At 40.7% G+C, this 26,785-nt stretch overlaps 1 protein-coding gene across 1 annotated transcript in view; it reads left to right on the top strand.

Moving 5' to 3' along the window:
• SLCO2A1 (solute carrier organic anion transporter family member 2A1) overlaps positions 1 to 26,785 on the top strand; it is a 151,919-nt gene that overhangs the window by 65,589 nt on the left and 59,545 nt on the right. The window contains 2 exon segments of the mRNA XM_069108716.1: positions 671 to 808; positions 1,693 to 1,855. Coding sequence (XP_068964817.1) covers positions 671 to 808; positions 1,693 to 1,855 — 301 coding nt within the window.

Raw genomic sequence — 26,785 nt, forward strand, 5'->3', positions numbered from 1 at the left:
AATCTTGTTAGGTGTTTATTCTATTCTAGAAAGATGGCCAGAGATCCAAGAAAGGCACAGACAAAATAAAGGATTATTGTTATTCTTTTAATAAAGTGCACATATTTTAAACCTTTTATCAAAATATAAATAGTTTGGCACTTAGATTTGATTTATTTTTGTTATTTCTGATTTAATTTTTTGTCGAGATTTGTTATATGCTATTTTAAAAAAAGGTTTGTTTTTTAAATAAAAAATAATAGCTGAATACCTATTGTCTTCTTATAGGCCTTCAACTCTGCTGGCTCTTCTTTGTGGGTTGATGGTCATTTTAGTTTCTCTCCTTTGGGTCTATCTAAGATCCATAATACTTGGCCGACGGTCCATCTTCTGACCTTTGGAATAGGACAGTAAATATCACAGAATTTTAGACCTTGAAGGGACTTGAGAGGTCCCTTAAACTACTCCCATTTCTTACAGGTGAGGAAGACCAAACTCAGAAGGGTTAAATGCCCATGATCACTTAGAGAGTGATTGGTGGAACTTGGAGAAGGCCCCAGATACCTCTGGGCTCCCAGATCGGGTCTCTGTCCACGGTGAGGGAGGAAGCCCAGAGCCAGAGGAGGTTGGGGATGGAATCGCTCAAGGATGGGAGTGACTGATTGGCTGTTGTATATTCTGTCTCCGTCAGGTGTTTGTACTTTGTCAAGGGCTCCTGCAATTCTGTCAGCTCCTCTACAGTGCCTACTTCAAGAGCAGCCTCACCACCATCGAGAAACGCTTTGGCCTCTCCAGCTTCTCTTCTGGCTTAATCTCCAGTTTGAATGAGGTAAGAGCCCACTTGTCCTGGACCTACTGGTTGAGGACCAGGAGGAGCCGAGCAGGAGGACTCAGGTCATGACTCCACTCTAGTGCCTGGTGAATAGAGATTTCCCAACTTTTGTCCCCAGTTTCCCCCCCTCCCCAAGTTCTAGGAAGATATGTCCATTTTTAAGGCTATGAATCTTTTCTTAGTTACTGGGAGTTTCTATGAATGGCTGAAACTCAAAGTGCCTTTGAAAAGTGAAGAGAAATGTCATCAGGGCCTGGGTTCTGGAGTTCTAGGTCGAGGGTTATTTGTGTTTTTACTGTTTTCTTTTTAAATGTTTTATTGGTGTTTCTTTTTTCACACCATCATGACTTCCAGTGATTCCCTGCTTCCATGTTGTTGAGCCTTTTCAGTCATGTATGACCCTTCATGATTCCATTTAAGGGTTTTCTTGGCGGAGATACTGAAATGGTTTGCCATTTCCTTCTCCAGTTTATTTCACAGATGAGGAAACTGAGGCAAACAGGGTTAAATGACTTGCCCAAGGTCACACAGCTTGTGTCTGAAGGCCAAATTTAAAATCAGAAAGATGAGGCTTTTAGACCCAGCACTCTATCCATCATTCCACCTAGCTGACCAAAAACTATATAAATATTAGCTAGTGTTATGTATCTATTTCTAGAAATGTTGTGTCCCCTATTAGAATGTAAGCTACTTGAAAGCAGGAACTGTTTTTGTATTTCTTTGTAACCCACAGTGCTTAGCACCTACTAAGTACCAATAAATACCTGTGGATGTATTGATTGATCGACCTCAGAAGTAAGACTTCCTTTGGGTACACATAAGGAGATCTTTCCTTTTGGGTGGCTCCGATCTCATATGATGCTCTCTACTCTCATCCACAGATCAGCAATGCCACCCTCATCATCTTCGTCAGTTACTTTGGCAGCCGTGTCCACCGGCCCCGCATCATTGGCCTTGGAGGCCTCCTGCTGGCCACTGGAGCTTTCTTTCTCACCCTCCCACACTTCCTCTCAGAACCATACCAGTATTCCTCTGTTTCTGTGGGTAAGTCACTTTTCCTCTCAAAATCCCTGATCGATCCCAGAAGATGTGTGATGCCCAGCTCCTGCAGAAGCAAACTCTGCTCCCACAAGAGCAGGGAGAATTCTCTTTCTTTCTTAAAGAGAAACTGATTTTTTTTTAAAGATTTACTTCAGATACAGAAAATGCATAGGCAAGCCAAAAGGACTGAATAACAACTCTAGCTTCTTTGTGAGCTTTTTCCCACTTGATAGAATTTTAGTTTTTCCAATTACATGTAAAGATAGTTTTCAACATTCACTTTTATAAGATTTTGAGTTCCAAATTTTTTTTCTCCCTCCCTTTCCTCTCTCCTCCCCCAGATGGCAAGCAATATGACAGGCTATACATGTGTAGTCATATTAAACATATTTCCACGTTAGTCATGTTGTGAAAGAAGAATCAGAACAAAAAAGAGAAACCATGTGAAAGAAAAAAACAAAACAAAAAAAGAGAGAAAATAGTATACTTCAATCTGCATTCAGACTCCATAGTTCTTTCTCTGGAAATGGATACCATTTTCCATCATGATTCTCTTGGAACTGTATTACATCATTGCATTGCTGAGAAAAGCTATGACTTTTTTATTCTTTCGGGCCCTAGATTTATCTTGTAATGAAAAGGGTAAATGGCATTATAGTTGAGAGCAGGTGTGTTCTGAACCTTATTTTTAAAAATATTTTGATTTAATTGTAGTCTTCTCTAAGGCAGGGTGGGGAGGGAGGAAAAAAATGTCAAAAGTTCATAGCAGAGAATAAAAGAAAATTTAGAAGCAAGTATAGAAAGCAGAGAGGTTTTGAAAACAATGTGTATTTCAAAAAAGTAAACAACTCATGGTTTTATAGTGAATCCTCTTTTTATGTTGTGCTGTGTACATGGAAGTGTTCTTTTTTTGTCTTTATGCATTTAAGTTCAAAATGAATAAAAAAAAGAAAAAATTGATAACTACATTATACCTGGTTTCCTCTGTAATCCTATGTATTTTGTTTTGTGCATTTAAAATCATTATTCTGTGGCATCCATAGGCTTTACTAAACTTCCAAAAGAGCCGGTTACACAAAAAAGGTCAAGAACTCCTAATGCAGGGGATAGAGTTGGTCTCAAAGTCAGGAAGAACTGCGCTCAAACCTGGCCTCGGCCTCAGACACTTCCTAGCTTTGACCCTGGGCAAATAACTTAGCTTCAGTTTCCTCATCTATAAAATGAGCTCGAGAAGGAAATGGCAGACCAGTCCAGTATTTTTGCCAGGAAAATCCCACATGGGGTCACAAAGGGTTGGATATGATTGGAACAACTGAACAACAGCAGAGTCTAAATCAGTCTGTCTTGATTTACTGAGAATGGATTTAGTGGGGAAGACAATGAAACTATTGGCTAATAAGATGAGGCTAGTGGTTTGTTCCTTGTTTCTGAGTTTTCTGCTGTCCACTCACACCTACCCCATTTCTCCCTGATTATTGATAAAAGTGTTTGTTGCCCGTCAAGCTCAAGATGAAGCCTAGGGGCCCATAAAAGAGATTAAGTGGAATCCCCAGAGCTGGACGACATTAACTCAGGACAAAGTTCAGAACTGTATGGAGTGTGCAGTCATGTGAGTCCAGAGCCTGGTTTCATTCCTGATTCTCTAGCTAACTAGTTAAATGGCCTCAGACAAGTTATTTTTCCCTTTCCTTTGCTAATTTGTAAAATGATGGTGTTGATGCCCCATCATGTCTTCAGAGTTCTGCTACTGAGGGATTCCTCAGTAGAGGGTGGGGGACTACGGGGTCTAGAAGGAAGCATACACTTGAAAGTATTGTCAGTGTGTTGATTTATTTGGCTTTATCATACTTATGTCTTGTAAAGAAGGGGTCTAAATGGGTAGGAGAAAAAGCATTGGAAAGAGACCATAATGCAGAAAAAAAGAGCATCAATAAAACACTTATAAAAGAAAAAAAAATCTCTAAGGTTCCTTCCAAATGTCAAATCCTATTCTTTCCTGGGCTAAAGGGCCTTCTATACAGGTTAAGAATAGTCACCAGAAAAGCAGATGGGGACTCAGATCAGGCACGTTAGAAGAAAAATGGTGATGCAGTAAAGTAGAAATGGATGTAGGAAATTTAAAAATGGGTTTGGGTTTGGCCCTAACCTTTTCCCCTTATTACTCATTTGCTCTTGGCAAGTGACTTGACCACTCTGGGCCCCAGTTTCTTATCTGTAAGATGAGAAGGTTGGATCAGATGACTTTTGATGTCCCTTGAGGATCCAGATCTATGATCATATGATTATATAAACTTTAAGATCCCCTATAGCCTTGGGTCTATTATCCAATGACCTCAGATCTCATATAACATCAGAGCATTTAATCACAGAACAAACCAGTCCTCAGCTATGACCAAGATCTTAGATTCCTCCAAAGCAAACAGTGTGTGGTGTGTTTCCCTCCTAGGACAAGACCATAGAACTCTGTAGAGATTCAAGATATTAGCACTGAGAGATCTAGCCCTGAGAGATTATCTAGCCCAAGCACCTTGTTTTATGGGTAATAGAACTGAGGCCTGGAGATTTATAGTGAGTGGTATTTAAATATGCAAGATTCCATCCCTGGTTCTCAGTCAGTTAATAAGTATTGATTGTTCGTATCTAGCCTCAGACACTTGATGCTTACTGTGTGACCTTGGACAAGTCACTTAACCACACTTGCCTTGCCTTCCCCCCTCAAAAAAAAAAGTATTGATTATCTGCTGTGTGCCAGGCACTGTGCTAAGCTCTGGGGATATAAAAAAGGCAAAAGACAGTGCCTGCTCTCAAGGAACCAATGTCTAATGAGAGAGACAACATGCAAACAACTATCTATAAAATTGGAGGTAATCACAGAGAAAGGGCATTAAAATTAAGAGGGATTGGGAAAGGCTTCTTGCAGAAGTTGAGATTTTAGTTGGAACTTGAAGGAAGTCAGGAGGTGGAGATGAATAGGGAGAGCATTCCGGGCATGCGGGACAGCCAGTCACAATAGTCAGAAAATGGGAGATAGAATGTCTTGTCCAAGGAACAGCAAGGAGGCCATTGCTACCAGATGGAGTATATGGAATGGGGTATAAGATGAAAGAAGACTGGAAAAGTGGAGAGCAAGGTACAATGCTAATGGGATCTAAAATCTTCTCTGCCCATTAATAGGCCTCAGGTAGACCCCATTAAGGGAAGCTGCTTAGGGCAGGCTTGCTTGTGGGAAGGCTTTCACACCTTCAACTAATTTCTAATTAGGCACTGAGTCATGAGGGTTGTGACACCTTCTGACTCAGAGAAGTGTATTTATACTCTGAGTTGGTATTTTGCTTTGGGGGCTCACTTATAAGAAGGATCTTGTGATTCCCTAGTCCAGATTCTGAGTCATCTTCTGTTTAGAACTCCCCAACTGCTCAAAGGTAAAGGCTCTCTCCATCCAGAGATGTATGAAAAGTGTGTGGTTGATTCAGGCAGTCAGAGCCCTGTCTGTTGGTCTTGATTTCTCTATTTGTATTTTCTCTGAAGTTCAGGGTGCTGACTTTTCCCCTGAACTAGTGAATGTAATTAAAAAAGATTGTTGGCCCCTCAAACAACTATCTTTTCTAGTAAAGCAAATCTAAGAACCTGTGCTAGCAGCCATCCTGGGTATGCCAGTGTGGCTGCCATTACACAAGGAAGCACTTTGAATGCCAAACAGAAGATTATAGTTTGATCCTGAAGGTGATAGGGAGCCATTGGAGTTTACTGAGTAAGGGGGTGATGTGGTCATATCTGCACTGTAGGAAGACCTCTTTGGTAACTGAATGGAGGATGGACTGGAATGGGGAGTTCTCACTGCTATCTTGAGGCTTATGTACCTTCAGGAAAGGGCCAATGAAAATTCTTCCCCAGAGTGCACTAGCACACCTAGCCCATACTCTAGGCATTACTGTGGTATAGTTCTGTGCATCAAAGGATCATTAATTTCACTGGTGTGTGAGTATGAAGGGAGGCCCCAGTGTAGATCACAGTCCTTCCATTTTGGTAGGCAGGCTTCAAGGATTTGCTGTGCTCTCAAGAATTCATCATCTGGTGCTCATCCTTTTAGAACTGGGCTAGGCTGGTCCTCAGATGTTAGCACCTTACCCGTCTGGTCCATATCTGAAGCCTTTTCAGCTTGATGGGACCTGCCTAAGAGCTCGTACTCTGTTGGCATAGCCTTTAAGACCCCGGGGGGTGGGGAGGGGGTGCTGGGTTATACAGGGGAAAGGGAAAATATCAGTCTCATTTCCTTCTTTTCAGGGGTACAGGACTATGACTGTGGAATGCTATATATGATGTGCAACACAGAATAGATGGGTTGGTTAGCTTTGCTGAATTGCTTTTTCCCTTTTCTTTTTTGTTTGTTGCAACAGATGTTGAACTAGGTAAGGGAAGGGGAAGGATAGCTTCGGCAATGAAGGGGATATAGAAACCAAAGATGGGGGACAAGGACAAGACCTTTCATTAGTCTTGGGAGCTCCTCAGACAAACTCCACCAATGTAGGCTGGCATCTTTTCTGTATCTAAAAGACTTAAGGAGTTACCTGAGGCACTGAAATTATTAATGACTTGCCCATGGTTGTACAGGGAAACATAAAATATCAATATCTATTATTATTGAGGCAGCTAGGTGGTCAATAGATAGAGTGCCATACCCAGACTCAGGAGACTCATCTTCCTGAGTTCAAATCTGACCTCAGACACTTTCTAGGTCTGTGACCCTGGGCAAGTCACATCACCCTATTTGCCTCAGTTTCCTCATCTGTGAAATAAGCTGAAGAAGGAAATGGCAAACCACGCCAGTGTCTTTCCTCAAATGGGGTCACAAAGAGTCAGACATAACTGAAATGACTGAACTACAGAAACTTTATTATTATTGTTATTAATTATAACCCAGATTCACTTCCATACCAAGTTGGATCATGAAAGGATGACTTTAGGGGAGATACTATGGTATAGGAAGCCATTTTCTTTAGGGGAAATAATTATTTATAAGGGAACTTGAGGGATGAGCTTATGTGATTAGCAGGTGTAGAAGGTGAGGCATATCCTATAATTCTAATTCAGGAAAGAATGTTGATTATATGAAGAAGCTAACTGATATAACAGTGGAGTTAAGTTAATTTCTTTCTGTTATAGGATGAAGGTAGGTTTCCTAGGATCCTAGATTTATTTTACATTTAAGGAAGCTAAGACCCAGAGAGGTTAGTCACACAGGTTGTAGGGGTGGGAATTAGAACCCTATCCTAATTCCAGTGCACTTCCCACTGAACCATAGAAAACTTTCAATGAAGAACTAGAGGAAGCCTTCAAAATGCCAAGGGATTGAATGTTCTAGGAAGGTGATGCCTTGAAATTTGGGCCTGCCTAACAGCCCATAACAATTAATGAGTTCCTGAAGGTGATAGGAAGCCACGGAGAATGAAGGTGGATGAAACTCTCTTTTTCTCTGAATGACTATATCTGACTTTCCTCCTCCTCCTTCTCCTCTTTCTCCTCCTTTTCCTCTTCCTCCTAATTCTTCTGGTCATCATCATCATTACTATTGCTATTAAATTAAGTATTTAATAGTTAATGATGTTAGTCGATCATAATAATAGCTAGCATTTATACAGTGCTTTAAGGTTTGCAAAGCGTTTTACATATATTATCTCATTTGGTTTTCATAACAACCCTGTGAAGTAGATGTTGTTACTATCCCCATTTTACAGATGTGAAAACTATGAGACTAAGACATGGTAAATGATTTGCCCAGGGTCATGCAGCTTGCAAGTGCCTAAGTCAGGATTGGAACTCAGGATCGACTCCCAAGTCTAACATCCTATCCATTAAAGAACATGCTAATGCTCTTTATGGTAATTAAGAACATGAAGCAAAGCCCAAGAGGACCCATTGTGCCAGGTGGCTGAATGGATCAGTTTCAGCCGCACACCACCATACCTCCCTGCCCTGCCAATTCCATTTTAGTTTTATCTGGGTTCCTAGGTTATGATGGGCCCACATCATTTTCTTATTTTCATTCCAACACACAATCTCTACAGGGAAGGGTGTCTGAAAACAATTACTTGACTTCTCATCCAGGAATAGTATATTTACAAGGTCTTCCGGCCCACCCAGGAGGGAAATTCTCTGCATTTTTTGTCTTAGGTCTCTTGCTCTGAATAAGCTCCCCAACTCTACAGGATGGCTTTGGGAGGTGGTGAAAGCAGGAGTGGCCTTCTCCTTCAGGTTTCACTGAGGAACCACAATTCAAAATAGCTGTACCTAGCTTGGTTTTTTTTTATCAAATGTTACATAATTTTAACAATAAGGGAAGTTAGTCTTCCTCAGTTGAAGAAGAATTATTCCTAAGCATCAAAGTTCTGGGTAGCAGCTGGACTACTCCCAGAGGGTATTCAGATATCAGTCTAGAGCAGGGGTTCTTTTTTTTTAAATTTAATTTAATATTAATTTTTTTCCTGATTACATGTAAAAATAATTTTTATATTATTTTTTCAAATTTTGAGTCCCCAATTCTCTCCCTCTTTCCCCTCTCCCCCTCACTGAGAAGTTAAGCAATTTGACATATATTATACATTATGTATAGAATATACATAGATATACATGTAGTCATGCAAGTCATGTAAGTCACACTGCAAAAGAAAGACAAAAAAACCCTCAAGAAAAATAAAGTAAGGAAAAAGTATCTTCAATCTGCATTCAGGCTCAGGCTCTACCAGTTCTTTTCTCTGGAGGTAAACAGCACCTTTCATCAAAAGTTCTTTGGAATTGTCTTGGATCATTTTATTGCAGAGAATAGCTAAGTCATTCATAGCAGATCTTCATACAACATTGCTGTCACTGTGTATAATGTTCTCCTGCTTCTGCACATTTCACTTTGCTTCCGTTCATGTAAGTCCTTCCAGGTTTTTCTGAGAGCACCTTTAGACCAGAGGTTCTTAACTTTGTGTGTGTGCCCTAGAACCCTTTGTCAGTCTGGCCAAGCCTATGGGCCCCTTATCAGGATAATATTTCTGATGTATAAAATCAAATACACAGAATTACAAAGGAAATTAGTTATATTGAAATATAATTATCCATTAAAAACAACAACAAACAAAAAACAAGGTCATGGGCCCTATGTTAAGATCCTATCTCCTATTCTCTGGTTCCTTGAAATTTGGGAGAGGAAAGAAGAATGGGCAGTGACCAACTGTGGTATCTATTGAAGTGGAGAGTAGGGTTCACAGAAAATGGGACCTCAAATCCATTCAAAAGGGAGTTTATACAGAATGCCATCCATCCCCAAAAGCCAATCATGGCAATATCTGATAGGAGCTCTGCTTTGTAAAGTCAATAACTGCCATTGACATAATGTTTTACTTTCTATCAATAATTTGAAAAACCCTTCGATGCAGGTAAATTTAAAGAGTTAAAAAGAGTCCTTTTCATTTTACTGATGTGGCTACCAAGGTTCAGAGATATAAAAGGTGGAATTAGACGCATACCTTTTGAGTCACCACACAGCATTGTTATGGGAAAAGTTTTTTGTAAAACCTGAAAGTATTATATAAATACAAGTTATTATTGTCAATACCACCTTTTTAACATTCCCTTTATTTTTTTTTGAGACAGTTGGAGTTAAGTGACTTATCCAGATTCACACAACATGTAATTATCTGAGACCAGATTTTGGAAGTCAGGTCGTCCTGACTCTAGGGCTGGTGCTACTTAGCTAGCTCCCCCCACTATCCGCTTAAAGGATGAGATGATGCTTTCTCTAAAGGCACACACAGGTCTGGAATTAACGTGGAATTAAATATTTTCAGATATCAGCTGAAAGAAACACTGGTCATGACCTACAAAGTTTGTTTATTTAGCAAATTTGATTCAACAAACTTTTATCAAAGGCCCACCTTGTGCAAAGCCTCTCTGCTTCTACATGGTCTTTAACTTGTCCCGCTACCATCTGGTTATAAGTGGAACAGCTTAAATAAGTACCTTTATACCTTTCTCTTCTCCAGCCAGATCAAGATCTTCCTTTCATGTATTTTGCTTTTTTTCTTCTTTGTTTTTTAACTGACCTGTGTCTTCATCAGTTTAAGGAACTCCTTGTATGGAAACTCCCTATTCAAAAGCAGATAGAACCTCAGTTGCCACTCAGAGTCTTAGAGAATTTCCTAGAGCACTGGGAATCTGTGATTGCTCACACACAACCCCTGGAGGGCAGCTAGGCCAGAAAGACTCATTTTCCTGAGTTCAAATCTGGCTTCTCCAGACACTTACTAGCTGGGTGACCCTGGGTAAGTCACTGAACCCTGTTTGCCTCTGTTTCGTCATTTATAAAATGAGCTGGAGAAGGAAATGGCAAATTACTCCAGTATCTTTGCCAAGAAAATCCCAAATAACTTTGTCTGCCTCAGTTTCCTCATCTGTAAAATGAGCTGGAAAGGGAAATGGCAAACCCCTCCAGTAAACCCCAAATGAGGTCAGGAGAATTGAATATGACTGAAAAACAACTGAATAACAATGTATCCCTGCTGCTTCTGAGGAAGGATTTAAACTCACATTTTCCTGACCTCATGGCACACAGTACTCTGTCCGTTAAGCCAAACTGTCTCTCCCATTTCGCTTGAACATCTTAAGTGTTCCCATATTGTGGCTTAAAACTCTAGTGTCCACATAACTTTCTGTAACATCCCCAAGCCGTGCCCTACACCTGCTGTTCTCTCCCTCTTCATTCTCACACTCCTGGCTTCCCTGCCTTCCTTCAAGTCTCAAAATAAAATCCCACCTTCTCCAAGAAGCCTTTCCCATCATCCTCAATGCATTCCCTCTGAGATCATCTCCAATTTATTTTGTATATTTCTTGTTTATACATAGTTGTCAACATGTTGTCTCTCCCCAGTAAATTGTGAGTTCTTGACAGCAGGTCCTTTTTTTTTTTATTTTTCTTAGTACAGGGTTTGGCACATAGTAGGGGTTTCATAAATGCTGGTTGACTTGACTGTCCATAGAGACACTAGAGGCTCTGGGACTTAGAAATTCATTACTCATTAATATCACTTACAAATGTAATTATCCTTTGTTGAGCTCCCATCCGCTTCCTGGAGAAGCAAAGTCACCCCAGGAGAATAAGTGGAAAAGTCATGATAACCAAATATTTAAAGGGGTGTGGACATTCCAGAAATAAAGAAGATCTTGTTTTTTTTTAAATAGTTGCTATGTTGAAAATAAGCCAAGAAAGAAATATTTGGGAAAATTTCACAGGTCCAACTCAATGGGATGACCTAGTAAAATCTTACAATGGTTTTGAAGTATTCCAAAGATATGAAAAAGTTTCCTTAGACAGGAAATCAGTCAACATGATACCAGTTTATTGTAGGAGATAAGAGAAAAGACTTTGGAAATTAGTTATCTGGTAAGATGAGTTGTGATCTATAAAAAGGTCTAAAGACCAAAACTTGAGGAAAATCTGCACCCAAAGACAATGGGTGAGACATAGGCAGGAAACCCTGTGAATTTGTCAAGGCTAAACAGCAGCATGCAGTGCCAAGGACTTTATTTTATGGCAAAATAAGAAATTAGAAAAGGGAAGGAACACAAGAGATGTTACTATGCAACTCAATATTCCTTTTTCATTCACCAAGATACACATAACACTTAGATTCTGGTTCCAGTATTATCTGTACTAATTGTATGTAACTTGGCCTTAGATGCAGGTACTCACTAGCTGAATGACCCTGGGTAAATCACTTAACTGCCTTCTGCCTCCGTTTCCTCACCTATAAAATGAAGATAAAAATAGCATCTGCGTCTCAGGGATATTGTGAGGATAAAGTGAGATAATATTTGCAAAGTGCTCTGTAAACTTTAAAGCACTATATAAATGTTTATTACTGTTATCATTATTATTATAATATCACATATGTTTTCTGGACCTCAGTTTCCCTCTCTGTAAAATGAAAGCAGTTGAACCAGATGATTCAAAAGACTCTTCCAACTTCACCTTCTTTGATTCTGGGAGCCTATGCCTCATACAGATTTCCATTCCCTCCTCAGAACATCCCTAAGGAAAATTTTCTTAATCTTACCTGTAGAGGGAGTGAGGGCATTGATGGCAGCATATGTGTGTTTGATGGTGTAATACTAGAGAAGCTTTGATTGGCAAAAAGTCACATAAAAAATGGGAGCAACACCAGCCTAGAACCCATCTCCACAGATTCCCAGCACTGAGCTCGTTCCATTTAAATACGTGGTTGGTATCAATTATAATTTTTTAAATTCAATTTGATTTTCATCTTTGATTTTTTTCCTCCCAACTCCCCCTCCTCCTTATTGAGAAAGAAAGAAAACAAAACTATACAAACCTGCATAGTCAAGCAAGGCAAATTCCTGCTTTAGCCATGTCGGGAAAAAAAGCCTCAGTTTGTATTCTGTGTACATTATCTCTGTCTGGAGGTGAGTAGCATAACATTAATAATAATAGTGATATAATAATACTCTTTCTACTACTAGCTGATACACCTGAGATGGTTTTTTAAAAAGATATTTAAAATACACTATTTTGGGATAGCTAGGTGGCACAGTGAATAGAGCATTGGCCCTGGACTCAGGAGGACCTGAGTTCAAATCCAACCTCAGATACTTGACACACTTACTTAGCTGTGTGACCTTGGGCAAGTCACTTAACCCCAATTTCCCTGCCTTTTCCCCTCCAAAAAGACATAATTTGTTTTTAATACACTATTTTATTAGCTCCTCACAACAACCCCGTGGAGTACCATTTTTCCTATTTTACAGGTGAAAATTGAGCCCCAGACAACTTACTTAGGGTCACGTAGATAATATGTGAAGTCCAAGACTCTATCCAATAAGCCAAACTGCCTCTTGTGGCTTTGCTTTCAACACGTGCTGAAGGTAGAGTCACAGGAATTGAGATAAGCTCTTGACTCTGCCCCTTGTTACCTGCAGTCTTAGACAAGTCACCTAACCCTTATGGGCCTCAGTTTCCTCATTTGAAAAATGAGAAGGTTGTTTGTACTAGATCAGCAGTTCTCAAATGCATTGCTCTCAGAACCCTATAAAACTCTTAAAATTATTGACCCCCCCAAGGAACTTTTGTTAATATGGATTATATCTCATCAATATTGACCATATTAGAAATTAAAACATCTTTATATTATTATGAAATTAGTTTTGATTCCATGGACCCCCCCCCCAGAAAAGTTCTTGGGGATTCCCAGTGGTCCTCATCCACACTTTGACAACTGTTGTACCAAATGGAGCCTGACATTCCTCCCAACTCACCATAAATGGAAAAACTCTTTATTAAGCCCTATGTGTCAGTCACTGTGCTAAATTCTGGGAATCCAAATATGGGGGGGGGGGGGAAGTCCCTGCCCTCAAAGAGCTTATATTCTAATTGGGGAAGACAATACCTAAAAAAGAACTGAGGAGCAAGGGAGGGAAGTTCTGGGGAAGTGAAGGTCTGTAGTGAGCCTGGCTGGTGTGAACACTTCTTTAGATGGAGGATTTGGAGAGGAACTCACTAATAGAGAAGAATGTAGCGGCAGCAGCATGTTGGAAGCATGGGAAGGTTACTAGGGAGAGGAGAAATAGTTTAGGGAGTTGTGGACTGGGATTCTCATTCCATTGGTTACAATCCTTCTTTACCACCTGAATAATGTCTAATGTGAAAGCATTTGCAGGTCCTATACTTGATTGTATGCCGTCATGGCGGGGAGGGGAGAAAATTTGAAACTTAAGGGACTGTGGAATTGAATCTTGTAAACTAAAAGCAAACAATTAATAAAGGCCAAAGAAATTTAAAAAAAAAAAGAAAGCTCTTGTCACATGTAGCTCGGAGATCATGGATATTTACAAAGGTGACATCTATTAACACCATGGTTCTTCAGTTTTTATGGATCACGTTATGCTGAGTCGTTGTAGTCAACAGTTCCATCTTTGACAATGACCCGGTTTCAGCATGGCTTGTTGGTGGAGTTCTCCAGATTATTTTGAGGTCCATATTCATAATAAGGGAATTTATTGTTTGTCCATGAAAGAAAGCAAGCTTCTGATATGTAATTCTAGCCACCAACTAGGGTCTGGCTAGGCACTTGGTAGGAATTACAATTGCCATATTGATGATAATGTGATCCTGGGCTTCATTGAGAGACCTGACTTTAAGGCATATGGAGATGATGGTTCCACTTCATTTTGCCTTGATCTGTACACATCTGAGCTGTTGTGTTCATTTCTGGGCACATTTCTTTAAGTATTTAAAGGACTGTCTCATAGTCAATTGACTTCTACTTAAACTTTATAGGTAAAATGAGGAGCAATAGGGAGAAGTCACAAAGAGAAAAATTGAGGCTTAATGTTAAGAAGGCAGTCATCATAATTCTTCTTCAGTCATTTCCGACTCTTCATGACCCCATTTGGATTTGGGGGCTTTTTTTGGCAAAGATAATGGAATGGTTTGACATTTCTTTCTCCAGTTCATTTTATGGAGGAGGAAACTGAGGTAAACAGTTAAGTGACTTGCCCAAGGTCACATAGCTAGGAAATGTCTGAGGCCAGATCTGAGTTCACATCCTTCTGAACTCCAGGTCCAACACTATCTACTGTAGCACCCAGTAGTCATTAAGATTAGCTCAGTCCACAAATAAAATGGGCTGCCTTAGGAAGTGGTGGGTTATGCCTCATCAGAGGTCTTCATGCAAAGTCTGGATGACCATCTGGTAGCAAAGCTGTAAAGAGGTGTCTTGTTGAAGTATGGCTTGGACTCAATGGTCACCAAGATTCTGGAATTCTGGAATTTTTTTAAATGAAGTGAGTTATATAGGAGGATTTTGCAACAAATTGAAATGTTATTCTTTGCTCGAGAGAGGTTTGTACAGTACAGTATGACTTTGTTGGGTTAGGTTTATTCAACCTCTGTAGGGGGAGGAAATAGACAGCACTAAAAAAATTAAACATATGTATGTTATTATTAATCAAGCTGTTTCAATTGCCCACAAGGAAAATGGAAAAAATAGCAACAACTAAAAAAAAGTTTGAGGACTTAGTGTAATTAGATTCAATGTGGAAATTTTTAAGTATGCATTTGATGAAAAAAAAGATACAAAATACTCAGTAAAAATATGATAGAAAAACATCAGGTTTTCTACGGTATGTGCAACAGAAAAGGGTAAAAACAGGCTCCATAAAATGCGCAGGCATGAAAGAGACAGTGCATTACCTAGTTTTAAAAAAACTCAGAAGGATAGAGCAGCAGTACATTGAGTCAGGAAGTCCTGGGTTCAAATCTCACTTCACACTTAGTTGTGTGACCCTGGGCAATGATTCACTTGCCTTTTTCGGGAAAAGTGAAGAAGTTGGACCAAAGGGCTCTACATCTATAATCTTACAAAATGAGGAAGACTTATTTTCCCAACTCTTCTCTGGGGCCAAGAGAGGTTCTCGTAATTCCATAGCATTTAACTTCATTTTAGCATTCTTTTTCATTTCTGTTCTTGAGTCATTGTGTCTCTCATTTTCCTGGCTCTGTTCTCACTGTGATAAACAAAAAAAAAACAACATGGAAATGAAATGGACATTCATTGATTGTGATATGACTGAGCAAATTATGGTATCTCAAGGGAATGGGATATTGTTGCATCATAAGAAATGGCGAATATGAGGAACTCAGAGAAGCATGGGATACCTTGGGTGAAATGTATGAATTTTCCAGGGAGATCTGACCACCCCAAGCTTCCTAGTTTTGAACCACATTCTGCCATAAAGGCTTGGAGCTAGAAAGGATCTTGAGAGTCATTGAATCTAATTTCTCTCATTTCACAAACGAGGAAATGGAGGCACTGACAGGTTAAGTACCTTGCCCAGTGTTACACAGCTAGTGAATATCTGAGGAAGGATCTGAAGCCAGGTTTTCTGAATGCCAGTTTCAGTATCCTACCCTTTATGCTACATTGTTAGTCTCTCTTGTTCAGTAAGCCTAGATTTGGTTATTAGCAAAGAGAAGGGAAGAGAAGGAATCTATGAATTCCTCTATAGAAGTGGTCATGGTTGGGGAGAGGAGTGTTGTGGCAGTGTGGGAGGGTAAAGCGATTCCTAGATTCTCACTTCTTACCAGATAAGATTACAAAATCTCTAACTGGGAGGATGCTGGTCTTCCTTTTTTTTTTTTTTTTTTTGGAATGGGGGAGGTAGGGCAGTTGGGGTTAAGTGACTTGCCCAAGGTCACAAGGCTAGTTTTTGTGTTAAGTGTCTGAGGCCGAATTTGAACTCAGGTCCTCCTGACTCCAGGGCGGGTGCTCTCTTCACTGTGCCACCTAGCTGCCCCTATCTTCCTTATATTTACAGGTGAAACTGAGATGCAGAGAACTAAAATGATACTTGCCAAAGGTCTCATAATTACTCTGAGCATTGTTGTGGTTAGTCAGTTTTGTCCAACTGTTTGTGACCCCATTTAGTATTTTATTTGCAAAATACTGGAGTGGTTTGCTATTTCCTTCTCCAGTTCATTTTACAAATGAGGAAACTGAGGCAAACAGGGTTAAGTGGCTTGCCCAGGGTCACAGAGTTTGTAAGTGTCTGAGGCTGAATTTGAACCCAGGGCTTCCTGACTCCTAGGCCCCCTTGACTCACATTCACTGAATGGGCCCCTTACCTCATTCTCAGTGAGCACCTGAAAAGGCCTTAGCCTAAAAAGGGCAAGGTCTCCCATTGCATCCTGGGTCATCTCCAGTCATCCTGATGAATATCTGGCCACTGGACCCAGGTGGCTCTGGAGTAGAGAGGGAGGCCAGTGACCTTGCACAGTCCTCCCTCACTCAAATCAAAGTCAACTGCAAGTCACGTCATCATTTCCCTGATGCCATGGTCCTCTTCGAAAATGAAGGACAAAGACAACAACAACTCTGAGCATAGGGCACCTTGATTATTCCCTCTCCTTCCTGGAAATAATGGCTGGAAGGTAAGTAGCCTCATCATAGATTCTAGAATGCTGGTAGAGCAGATCTGGGTCAGGGAGAAGAGGCATCACCCACCATGCTCAGGAGACTAGATTTGTAGAAGAGAAAAAGGATACCCCATAAATGTTGAGGGGGACATTATGAAAAATGACTAGAGGGTCAACTCACCTCCCAAAAGGGAATTTGTGACTGTCCAGTCGACTGAAATTAGAATTTGGCTTGAAAAACAAAGTCAGCATGTTTCTTCTGACATCTGTACATTGTACACAGTCTCTTAGCTTTGGCTCTCATAAACAGCTCTTAGGTGATATGAGTGGATACTTGGGATCCCAGCATCTACAGTTTTAAAAGGATATCGGAGGGCATTTGAAAGGACGAACCTCTGGTTCTCCCCATAGACGACTTGGGACAATGGGACAAGATATTCACTTGCCATAGTAAAAAGTGTACTGGGTTTCATTTGGAAGACTTGGATTTGAGTTCCAACTTTCACATTTATTAACTGGGTGACCTAGTTACTTGGAGCCTCAGTTTTCTTATCTATAAATTGGGGGTAATATTTATACTATCTGCTCCATGAGTAAATCACTATGTAAATGTGAGCTGGGACATATGTTTGCCAGCATGGAGGACATACACCTGAGGATCCCACTGACTACTTGGGCTAGTTTGTGTCTCTCAGAGAATGACATTTCAGGGAATAGGGAGAGAATTTCACACACTAATAGTTAAAGAGGGAAAAGAAAAGCCTTCAAATATTTAGGGTTCCTCCAAAGAGGAATCGACATTGCAGGTCACCCTCCTTCAAGAAAATCCAATTTACAAATAACCCAAATGAATCAATGGCAGAAGAATGTATACTCTTCCCTTTTCAGTCCTTTGTCATCGTCATCCTCACAAACTCCAATTTAGAATGATGTTGGGGGAAAGGAGGAGGTGGCAGTTGACTTAGAACTTTGCCTTCTCCCAGGCAAACATAGAAAGTTAACTTTTGGAATGCAAATATCAAGAGTTAAGTTATTGGTTCCCATGTTTTCTCCCTTAAATTGAGCTAAACTTCTGTAACTTCTCCCCATCTTCTATGGCAACACAGATCAAGCAAGCCAACTCTCACCTATCTTCAAATATTGAAGATAACAATTGTGTTCCCCTCTACATCCTTTAGGGGCAGCCAAGTGGCACAGTGGATAGAGTGTTGGGCTTGGAATTAGGAAGACCATCTTCATGAGTTCAAATATGGCTTCAGATACTTACTGGCTGTATGACTCTGGGCCAGTCACTTAACCCTGTTTGCCTTAGTTTCCTCATTTGCAAAATAAGCTGAAGAAGGAAATGGCAAATCAATGCCAAGAAAACCCCAAATGGGGGGCATGACTGAGAAATAACTGAAACTACCCCTTTCCCTTCAAATCTTCCCATATATGATGGTAGCTCTTAGCCTCCCACCCCACCCCAACAGCCACCCTCTGACCGGGATGATAGAACTTTACAATGGTAATACCTGAAGGAATATTAGAGATCATTTAGTTTAATGGTTCTCAGTACCTTTGGATACAGGAACCCCTTTCAACAACAACAATGAAACATTGTGAACCTCCAGAGTAATTTAATACACTACTCATAATATTCTTTTAGATTTATTAATTAGCTCTTTACAACAACTACAATGATAACTTTTGCTCCACAAATCTCCAAATGAAAAATTTACATTAATTATAATCTTAAAATATAAAATTTTATTCTACTTCTAATTATGAACACTCTAGATAAAGAATTCTAGTGGCAAATATTATTACTGGTTGTATAAGGTGTCACTAAAGCATTTTTTTCAGTCCAACCCCAGAAGTAGGAACTGCAACTTAAAGGGATCAAATGAATTGATCAGTGTTAAACAGATACCAGATCTCAGATCTTCTCATTTCAAATTTAGGGCTTATTTTGCTACACCACACTTTATGAATGCCCTGTAATTTCTTAATGTACCTTATAAAATGTGGTGCTCAGAAATGACCTCAATTCTCCAGATGGGATCTGTCCAGCTCAGAAAACAGTGAAACTCTCACTTCTTTGATCTCCATCAATGGAGTCTTGGATTTCAATTGCCATCAAATCATATCCTTGACTCATGGAGTCTGTGACAGACTAAACCCCACCCAGACTGTTCTTATGTGAACTGCTGTCAAATTAGCTTTTCCCCATTCTGGGCCTGAAAATTAGCCTTTTGAATTAAATGTAGGACATTGTATTTATCCCTTTTAAATTCCTTCTAAAATTTTGTTTTGATGCCCTTTATCATTGAACTTTTTTTTTTTTTGGTCATCACTCTCATTTCTAGGAACCTCCTCCTTTTCCTCACTTCTGCGTTTAATCTTCCATAGTGATAAAAATTAATTTAGCAAAAGCATCCACTGCAATGTCCAATTCTGCCATGGCATACAACATTCTGTAGCAGCTCCCCTTGTTTCCTAGAATGCTCACTGGTTTTTCAGTTATTCGGAATTCAGCTTTTTTTTTTTTAACATTCTTCCATTTATTATATAGTTGTTGTGAAGGTTAGAGGTTTTATTTTTGCTGTTCTGCTTATTTTACTCTGCGTCAGTTTGTTAATTTCCCTCTTGCTGGTTTTGGTCAGTTTCAAGCTTCTGAGATCATTTTGAGTCCTGATTCTGTCTCAAGCATATTAGCTATTCCCTCCTAGTTTTGTGTCGACTTCCTTGGATTCATTAAATATACCTTTGATGTCTTCATTGAAATCACTGAAAAAATATCAAACAAGAAAGGGTCAAGGACAGAGCTCTCTCTGGGTCTACACTGACACGTCAATTGTCTTGTTATTTAACCACCCATCATCACCATTCCAACCCACATTTTTCTTCATCTTGTTGGCTCATAGGGTAATGATTTAGAGCTAGAAGGGACCTTAGAAGTCATTGAGTACAGGCCCCTAATTTTAAAGATGAGGAAACGGAGTCCAAGTAAGTGTTTTAATCAAGGTAAGATGAGCGGTAAATGACAGAATGGGAATTTGAGTCCCTGTTCTCTGATTCTAAGTATTCTAAACTTTCCATGTGCCATGCTATATCTTGTCCATAAGGATATTATGAGAGATCTTGTCAAAAACCTTTCTGGGGCAGCTAAGTGGCACTGTGGATAGAGCACCAATCCTGGAGTCAGGAAGACTTGAGTTCAAATTTGACCATAGATGTTTAATAGCTGTGTGATCCTGGGTAAGTCACTTAAACCCATTGCCTCCCCCCCCAAAAAAATACCAAACAACTTGCTCAATTTAAGGATTCATTGTGTTTATAACTATAAACAGTTAACCTTCTGGAAAAAAAATATATATATACATACTTCTCTCCTTATTCTAGAAAGGCAAAGTCCAACTGCTACAGAATGTTGCATACATTGTCAGAATGGGTTACTGCACTGATTGCTTTTGCTAAAATTATTTTTCTTTGTCATAAGAGAGGATTCAACCTGAAGGTGGGGGAGGAGAGAGGTTGCTAGAAATGTATGTGATGTAAAAAAATCAATAATTTTTTAAAGAAGGAATTTTAAACAAACAAATGTAAAATTGTTAGCCTTAAAAAAGGAAATAAAATTAATTTGGCATAATCTATAGTAAATGAATCCATGCTAACTCCTAATAATAAACACTTTTCTTTTTGGTCTTTATACATTTTCTTTTCTTTTTTTAATGAGCATTTTCCCCTTCTTCTTCTATCCCTTTCTCCCCCAATAGAAAGGGAAAAAAGAAAACTCCATGAGTCAAGGCTATGATTTGGTCACAGATCAAATCTACAAACCCTTGTAACAAATAAACACAGCCAAGCTAAATAAATTCCCATATTGGTCACATCCAAAAATGTATGTTTCATTTTACACCTTGAGTTCATCACCTCTGTGTCAGGAACAATCACTTCTTTTCTAAGCACTCAGAAATGGAATCTAGTCTTCTACTTGTTTTGGAAATTAGACACTTAACTAATTCACCTTTTGGTACCTCGGCTACTTTTTGTCAGTTCTCTGTGTTAATGAAAATGTTGAGAATGAGCAAGTTATTGGTCCTTAGGACTACTGTGATGCTTTGCTCCTTTCTTACCAGCCCACCCCAACAAGTCAGCCTTTATTAAGAAGGGAGTGAGTGATATTCCTGAGTGGGAATCAAAGTCTTTTGCCCATAGGAAAACCAGTATATGTGGCAATGAGGTGTAGTTGGAATAGCATCATAAGGGTATTTTGGTAAAATTGGCTATTGTGTGTGAGCTCCCACTCATTCCAGTGATGTTATGGGAAGACAGTTGCTGAGTTCCAAAAAACCAATTGCTCTACAAGCAAACATTTGGGAAACAACCTGTTTGTAACTCTGGAGTTGCCCACTCTAGGTTAACTGGTGGGTGTTACTGGTATTTGCAGGAAGATCTTTTGAGAAGGAAAATTTAGGAGGATTAGGAAATGGATACGGGAGAAAAAAACATTTTAAAATAGACTCCCAAGAATGTTGATTATGCATCCAAGACTTGGCATTTTTCCTGTTATAGGAGAGAATGCAGCAGAAAGCACCACTATCTTTTCCAAATCTCCCTCATTGCACAGTGCTTACCTTTTGGGACTTGGAAATGGGGAAGGTGCCATGCAGCTATTTCTCCTCTTTTCCCTCTCTCTCTGTCTCCCTACTTCTAAGCTCCCCTCTTGGTCAAACCATGGGAATGATACGATCACAAAGAACAGTAACCACAGGGCAGGGTTTGTGGGATGCCAATATTCTTGGTGGATCTCTCTATACCCTAGGAAGTAGAGGTAAGTATGAGGGAGCACCAAGACAGGGGCAGCATGTGTGCAAAATTGGACAGTCAATAAGCATTAAGTGCCTGCTATATGCCAAGCACTGTGCTAACCACTGGGGATACAACAAGAGGCAAAAGACAGTCCCTGCCCTCATTGAGCTTGCAATCTAATGGAGGAGATGACATGCAGACAAACATATACAAGGTAAGCCATGTGCAGGATAAATAGGAAATAATTAATAAAGGGAAGGCACTGTTAAGAGGGGGTGGGGAAGGCTTCCAGGGGAAGGTAGGATTTTACTTGGGTCTTAAAAGAAGCCAGGGAGGGCAGTAGACAGAGTGGAGGAGGGTGAGCATTGCAGGCATGGGGGACGGCCAGAGAAGATGTCTGGAGCCAAGGGATAGAGCATCTTATTCATCGAACAGCCTGGACACCAGTGTCGCTGGGACAGAAGAGGATGTGTTAGAGAGTAAAGGGGTGAGAAGACTGGAAAGGTTTGAGGGGCTAAGTCATGAAGGGCTTTGAACGTCATGCATAGCATAATTTTTTTGGAGGGGGAGGTATGTAGGGCAATTGGGGTTAAGTGACTTGCCCAAGGTCACACGGCTAGGTTTGTGTGTGTGTGTGTGTGTGTGTGTGTGTGTGTGTGTGTGTGTTAAGTGTCTGAGGTCATATTTGAACTCAGGTCCTCCTGACTCCAGGCTGGTGCTCTATTCACTGAATCACCTCGCTGCCCCCAAGCAAAGCATAATTGATTGCCTATCTGACTTCTATAACATATTAAAGAATTAATTTCATTTCAGGCATCATATGACTTCCTGTCCTATTCATAATAGCTAACATTTATATTGCACCTACCATGTGCCAGGCCCTTTACAATTATGATCTCATTTCCTCCTCACAACAACTAGGGACATGATTGCTATCGTTATCCCCATTTTACAGATGAGGAAACTGAGGCAGAAAGCCGTGAAGTGACTTGTTCAGGGTCACATGGTATCTGAGCTTTGATTTGAACTCAGGTTTTCTTGCCTTCTACCTTACTACCTAACTTTCTCAACATGTGGTATTACCTGCCTCATAGCATGAGAGGTGCAGTGACCAGAAGTTTAGAATTGGAGATCATATTGATGAACCTCAGGATGACTTGAGGTCAGGACTTCTTGACATGACCGTGAGCAAGTCACTTAACCTCTCAACGTCACAGGCAAGTTACAGATAAGTAACTTAGCTACACCAGTGGGTGGAGTTTCCAAACCAGGGGCACTTTTATTCCCCATCCTTTGCTTTCTCTCCCCACAGAAAGGAAGATTCATTTCTTTGCATCCTACCCCAAACCTCTGCTTTTTTCTTCACCCATGTGATCATTCTCTCTGCTATAGACCTTCCTCCTTCACCCCTGGTTCCATGTAGTCCTCCGGGCTGTTGTTCAGATTAGGCAGATGGAAGTCAGTGACTCAGAGAAAAGATGTGGGAAGCTGGCTAGGAACTTATTGACCTTAGGGGGACTGTGTAAGCTGACAGGGGCCCACTATGACCAGAGACCCTTTCTTGTTTCCATTCTATGTAAATGTTCTTTCCTTTTCCACCATCATCTGTGTCCCAAACCAGCAAAAGGGTCCTAGCGATTTTAACTGAAATTTAGCATGTTAGTATTCACAATGAGTCAGTGTTGACTCACTCTCAGCTAGGCGTGGGGCTGGGGGAGCTGGAGGAGGGGAAAGGTCCTGGCCTGTTTCACAGCTTTGTGAAAATTGGCCTAACCCAGAGCCCAGTTTGTATTAGGCAGAGAAAGAATGTACTCTGATGAACCCAGAGCCTTCCAGAAGTCCCCTCCTGGTAAAGATGAGAAACAGATTCCCATGTTCAGACAAGGGCCTCTTGTCCCTCCCCCAAACCTTCCCTAACATGTACATAAATTGCCTTGGAAATGTCAGCCTAAGGGGACCCATGCAAGATTTTGGGAGCTAGGGAAAGCCAGGAACTCCAGTGGCCATTCCACAAAGCAACTGAGCTGGTGGGAAGACCATTTCTAATCAGTCTTCAATGCATAGAGATGGAAATGTGTTTCTTGGGATTCTAGTGAGGTCAGAAGAGACAGTGGTCTGTGTTCTTTACTGGAATATGCAGGGACTGTTACCCATCAGGTCAGTTGCAATGGTGTGCCATGCGCTAATTAGCTGAGTTCCCTCCCTCCCAGCTTAGACTCTCCCTGAGAAATATCCTGTACTGTGGCAGCCCACAGAGAGCCTAGTAAATGTGAGGAAAGCCGCTGCTACATAGAAGAGAAACCAGATCCAAATTTGTCTTGAGGGGCAACTGTCACTTTCCTTTCCTGCCCTCCCCACCCCCACTAAACACCTCACCTATGTTAGCTAAATGGACTATCTGTTATGGGCTGGGGTATTTAATTTTTAACCTGGGCCTATGATTTAATCATATAAGGTATGCCCAGTGTGGAAACTTCCTCAGCCCGTGAGACATCAAGAAAGTTGCTTGGGGGTACTGAGACATAAGTATGACTCACCCCCATGGTCATGCAACCAATATGTATTAGAGGTGGAATTTGAACTCATTTCTTTCTTACATTAAAGCCAGTTTGATATCAACAATACTATGAGCTTTTGAACTATCTACATAGTCATACTGTGCTTTAATTTTTTCCCCCAGGGCCCTATGTATGCCAATAATCGATTTCATGGGGAATCCCAAGCAAGAGTAAAAGGAAACAGTGAAAACTTAAATAATTGGATTGTCCCAGGTCTTGCTATTTTGTTCTAACATAGATAACTAGTAAAGCTAGAATGCCCAGGGGATGGACCTTAGTCCATAACTCTTTAATATGAAGTTTAATTTAATTTATTATCAACCACAGTTTTTAAAGATTATTTTATACATTTTGTGGCTGGGGGTATGAAATAGAAAACAGGTTGCTGCCCTCAAGTAGTTTACTCTGCTACATTGAATAAAAAATATACATAACATTCTTTAAGTTACCACATGATTACTAGCTGGGTGGCCTTGGGCAAGTCACTTAACTTCTGTCTCAGTTTTCTCCTCTGTAAAATGGGAATAATAATAACACTCACTTTCTAGAATTGTAAGGATCAAATGAAATAAAATTTGAAAAGTGCTTTGCGAAACTTAAAGGGATGATAGTGATGAATTTCATAGGAGAAGTCAAACAGAATGGCATGAGAAAAGTGAGGGAAAAGATCTCTTCTAGCCAACAGCTTGCAGAACCTTGAAGGAAGAGAAAGAAGTGTTTCAGGCATGAATGAGGGACCAACTTGGAGGTCTGAGCATAGTATAGATGAAGGGAAGCAAAGGAATAGAAGAGGATCCCAGTTGTGATACTAGATATCCAAATATCTTTAGACCAGGGCTTTTTAAAGTCACTTTTCAGTTGTGTCTGACTCTTCATGTTCCCTTTTGGGGTTTTCTTGGCAAAGAAACTGATTTTCCATTTCCTTCTCCAGATCATTTTATGGAGGGGGAAACTGAGGCAAATGGGGTTAAGTGACTTACCCAGGGTCAGATTTGAGGCCAGATTTGAACTCAGATCTTCCTAACTCCAGCCTGGTACTCTAACCACTGTGCCAACTAGCTGCTCATGCAGAAGTCATCTAACCTCCCTGAGATTTTGTTTCTTCATTTGTAAAATAAGATGGTTGAGGTTGGCAGGTCCTATGATCCAGTGATTCTACAAGGTTGGAGTCAGATTGTGGAGTGCCTTGACAAGCCAAGGATTCTGCATTTTATTCAGTAGGCACTGGGGAGCCACTGCAGGTTTTTATCTATCTATCTATCTATCTATCTATCTATCTATGCATCCATCCATCCATCCATCATTTAGTTTTTTCAGGAAAATGTTTGGCATTTATTTTTGCAAGATTTTGAGTTCCAAATTTTTCTCCCTCACTCCCTTCCCCTTCCCCTCTGTGAAAATGATAGGCAGGGGCGGAGTCAAGATGGTGGAGTAGAAGCAGGACCTCCAAATGGCTCTGGCTTCCACCTTCCCCAATCCATGTAAAAAGGGGACTCTGAACAAACTTTGGAGCTGCAGAACCCACAAAATGACACAGAGAAGCTAACCTCCCACTGAGGACAGCCGGGCAGGCCAGCAGGAATTTTCCAGTGCAGTGCTCTGGGAGCCGAGCCCAGGCCCGTGAGCCAGAGGTTTTAGGGCCAGGGAGAGTCTGACCAGCCACTGGCAGGAGGGACCCCAGATCAGCAATAGCTGTGGTTGTTTCCAGAATTATCAACACATAGATGCAAAGGACAAAGTGAGAGGTCAGTGCAGTCTGGACTTTGGGACCTAGTAAGTGGGAGTGCATCAGCTTTTGCCCCTGGGGCAAGAAGCCGCTGAGACACCTGCCCCGCACAGCCAGCCAGCGCCACGTGGCAGCTTCAGCTCTTGGCCTGAAGAGTGCAGAGGGACCAAGCGACCAGTCTGAGGGGTAATCGTTCTTGCTTTAACCTGCTTGGATCTGGATTGTGGTCTAGGGTGGAGGTCCTGGGGTATGTGACCAGCTTGCCAGAGTGTGTGGTGGCCTCAGAGAGGGTACCCATCTAATACCTCCGGCAGCTGAGAAAACCCCAGTGTTTGGGATGAAAGCTCCCCTGTCTTGTGGCAGAGTCCTACTGTGGCAAAAAGCCCAGGGGTCAAGTGACTAAGGGGCAACATGACCAGGGAAAGGAAACAAACCAGACAGAAGATTCCAACATTAGGCTCCAATTTTGGGGACAAAAAAGAGCAAATCATGGAACAGGAGGAAGACAGTGAAGTCAGAACTCCTGCACCAAAAGCTTCAATGGAAAATACGAGCTGGTTACAGGCCACAGAGGACCTTAAAAAGCAGATAAGAGAAGTGGAGGAAAAATTGGGAAGAGATATGAGAATGATGCAAGAAAATTACAAAATGAGAGTCAGCAGCCTGACTGAGGAAAATAATACCTTAAAAAACAGACTAACTCAAATGGCAAAAGAGGGTCAAAAAGGCAATGAAGAGAAGAATGCCTTAAAAAGCCAAATTTGCCAGATGGAAAAAGAATCTTAAAAGCTCACTGAAGAGAATCATTGCTTCAGAATTAGATTGGAGCAAATGGAAGCTAATGATTTTATGAGAAATCAAGATGCTGTTAAACAGATCCAAAC

This window comes from Petaurus breviceps, unplaced genomic scaffold (assembly GCF_028583685.1).
Source record: "Petaurus breviceps papuanus isolate PSGF00001 unplaced genomic scaffold, PetGlider_PUasm1.0 90424, whole genome shotgun sequence".
In the NCBI taxonomy this organism is placed as follows: domain Eukaryota; kingdom Metazoa; phylum Chordata; class Mammalia; order Diprotodontia; family Petauridae; genus Petaurus; species Petaurus breviceps.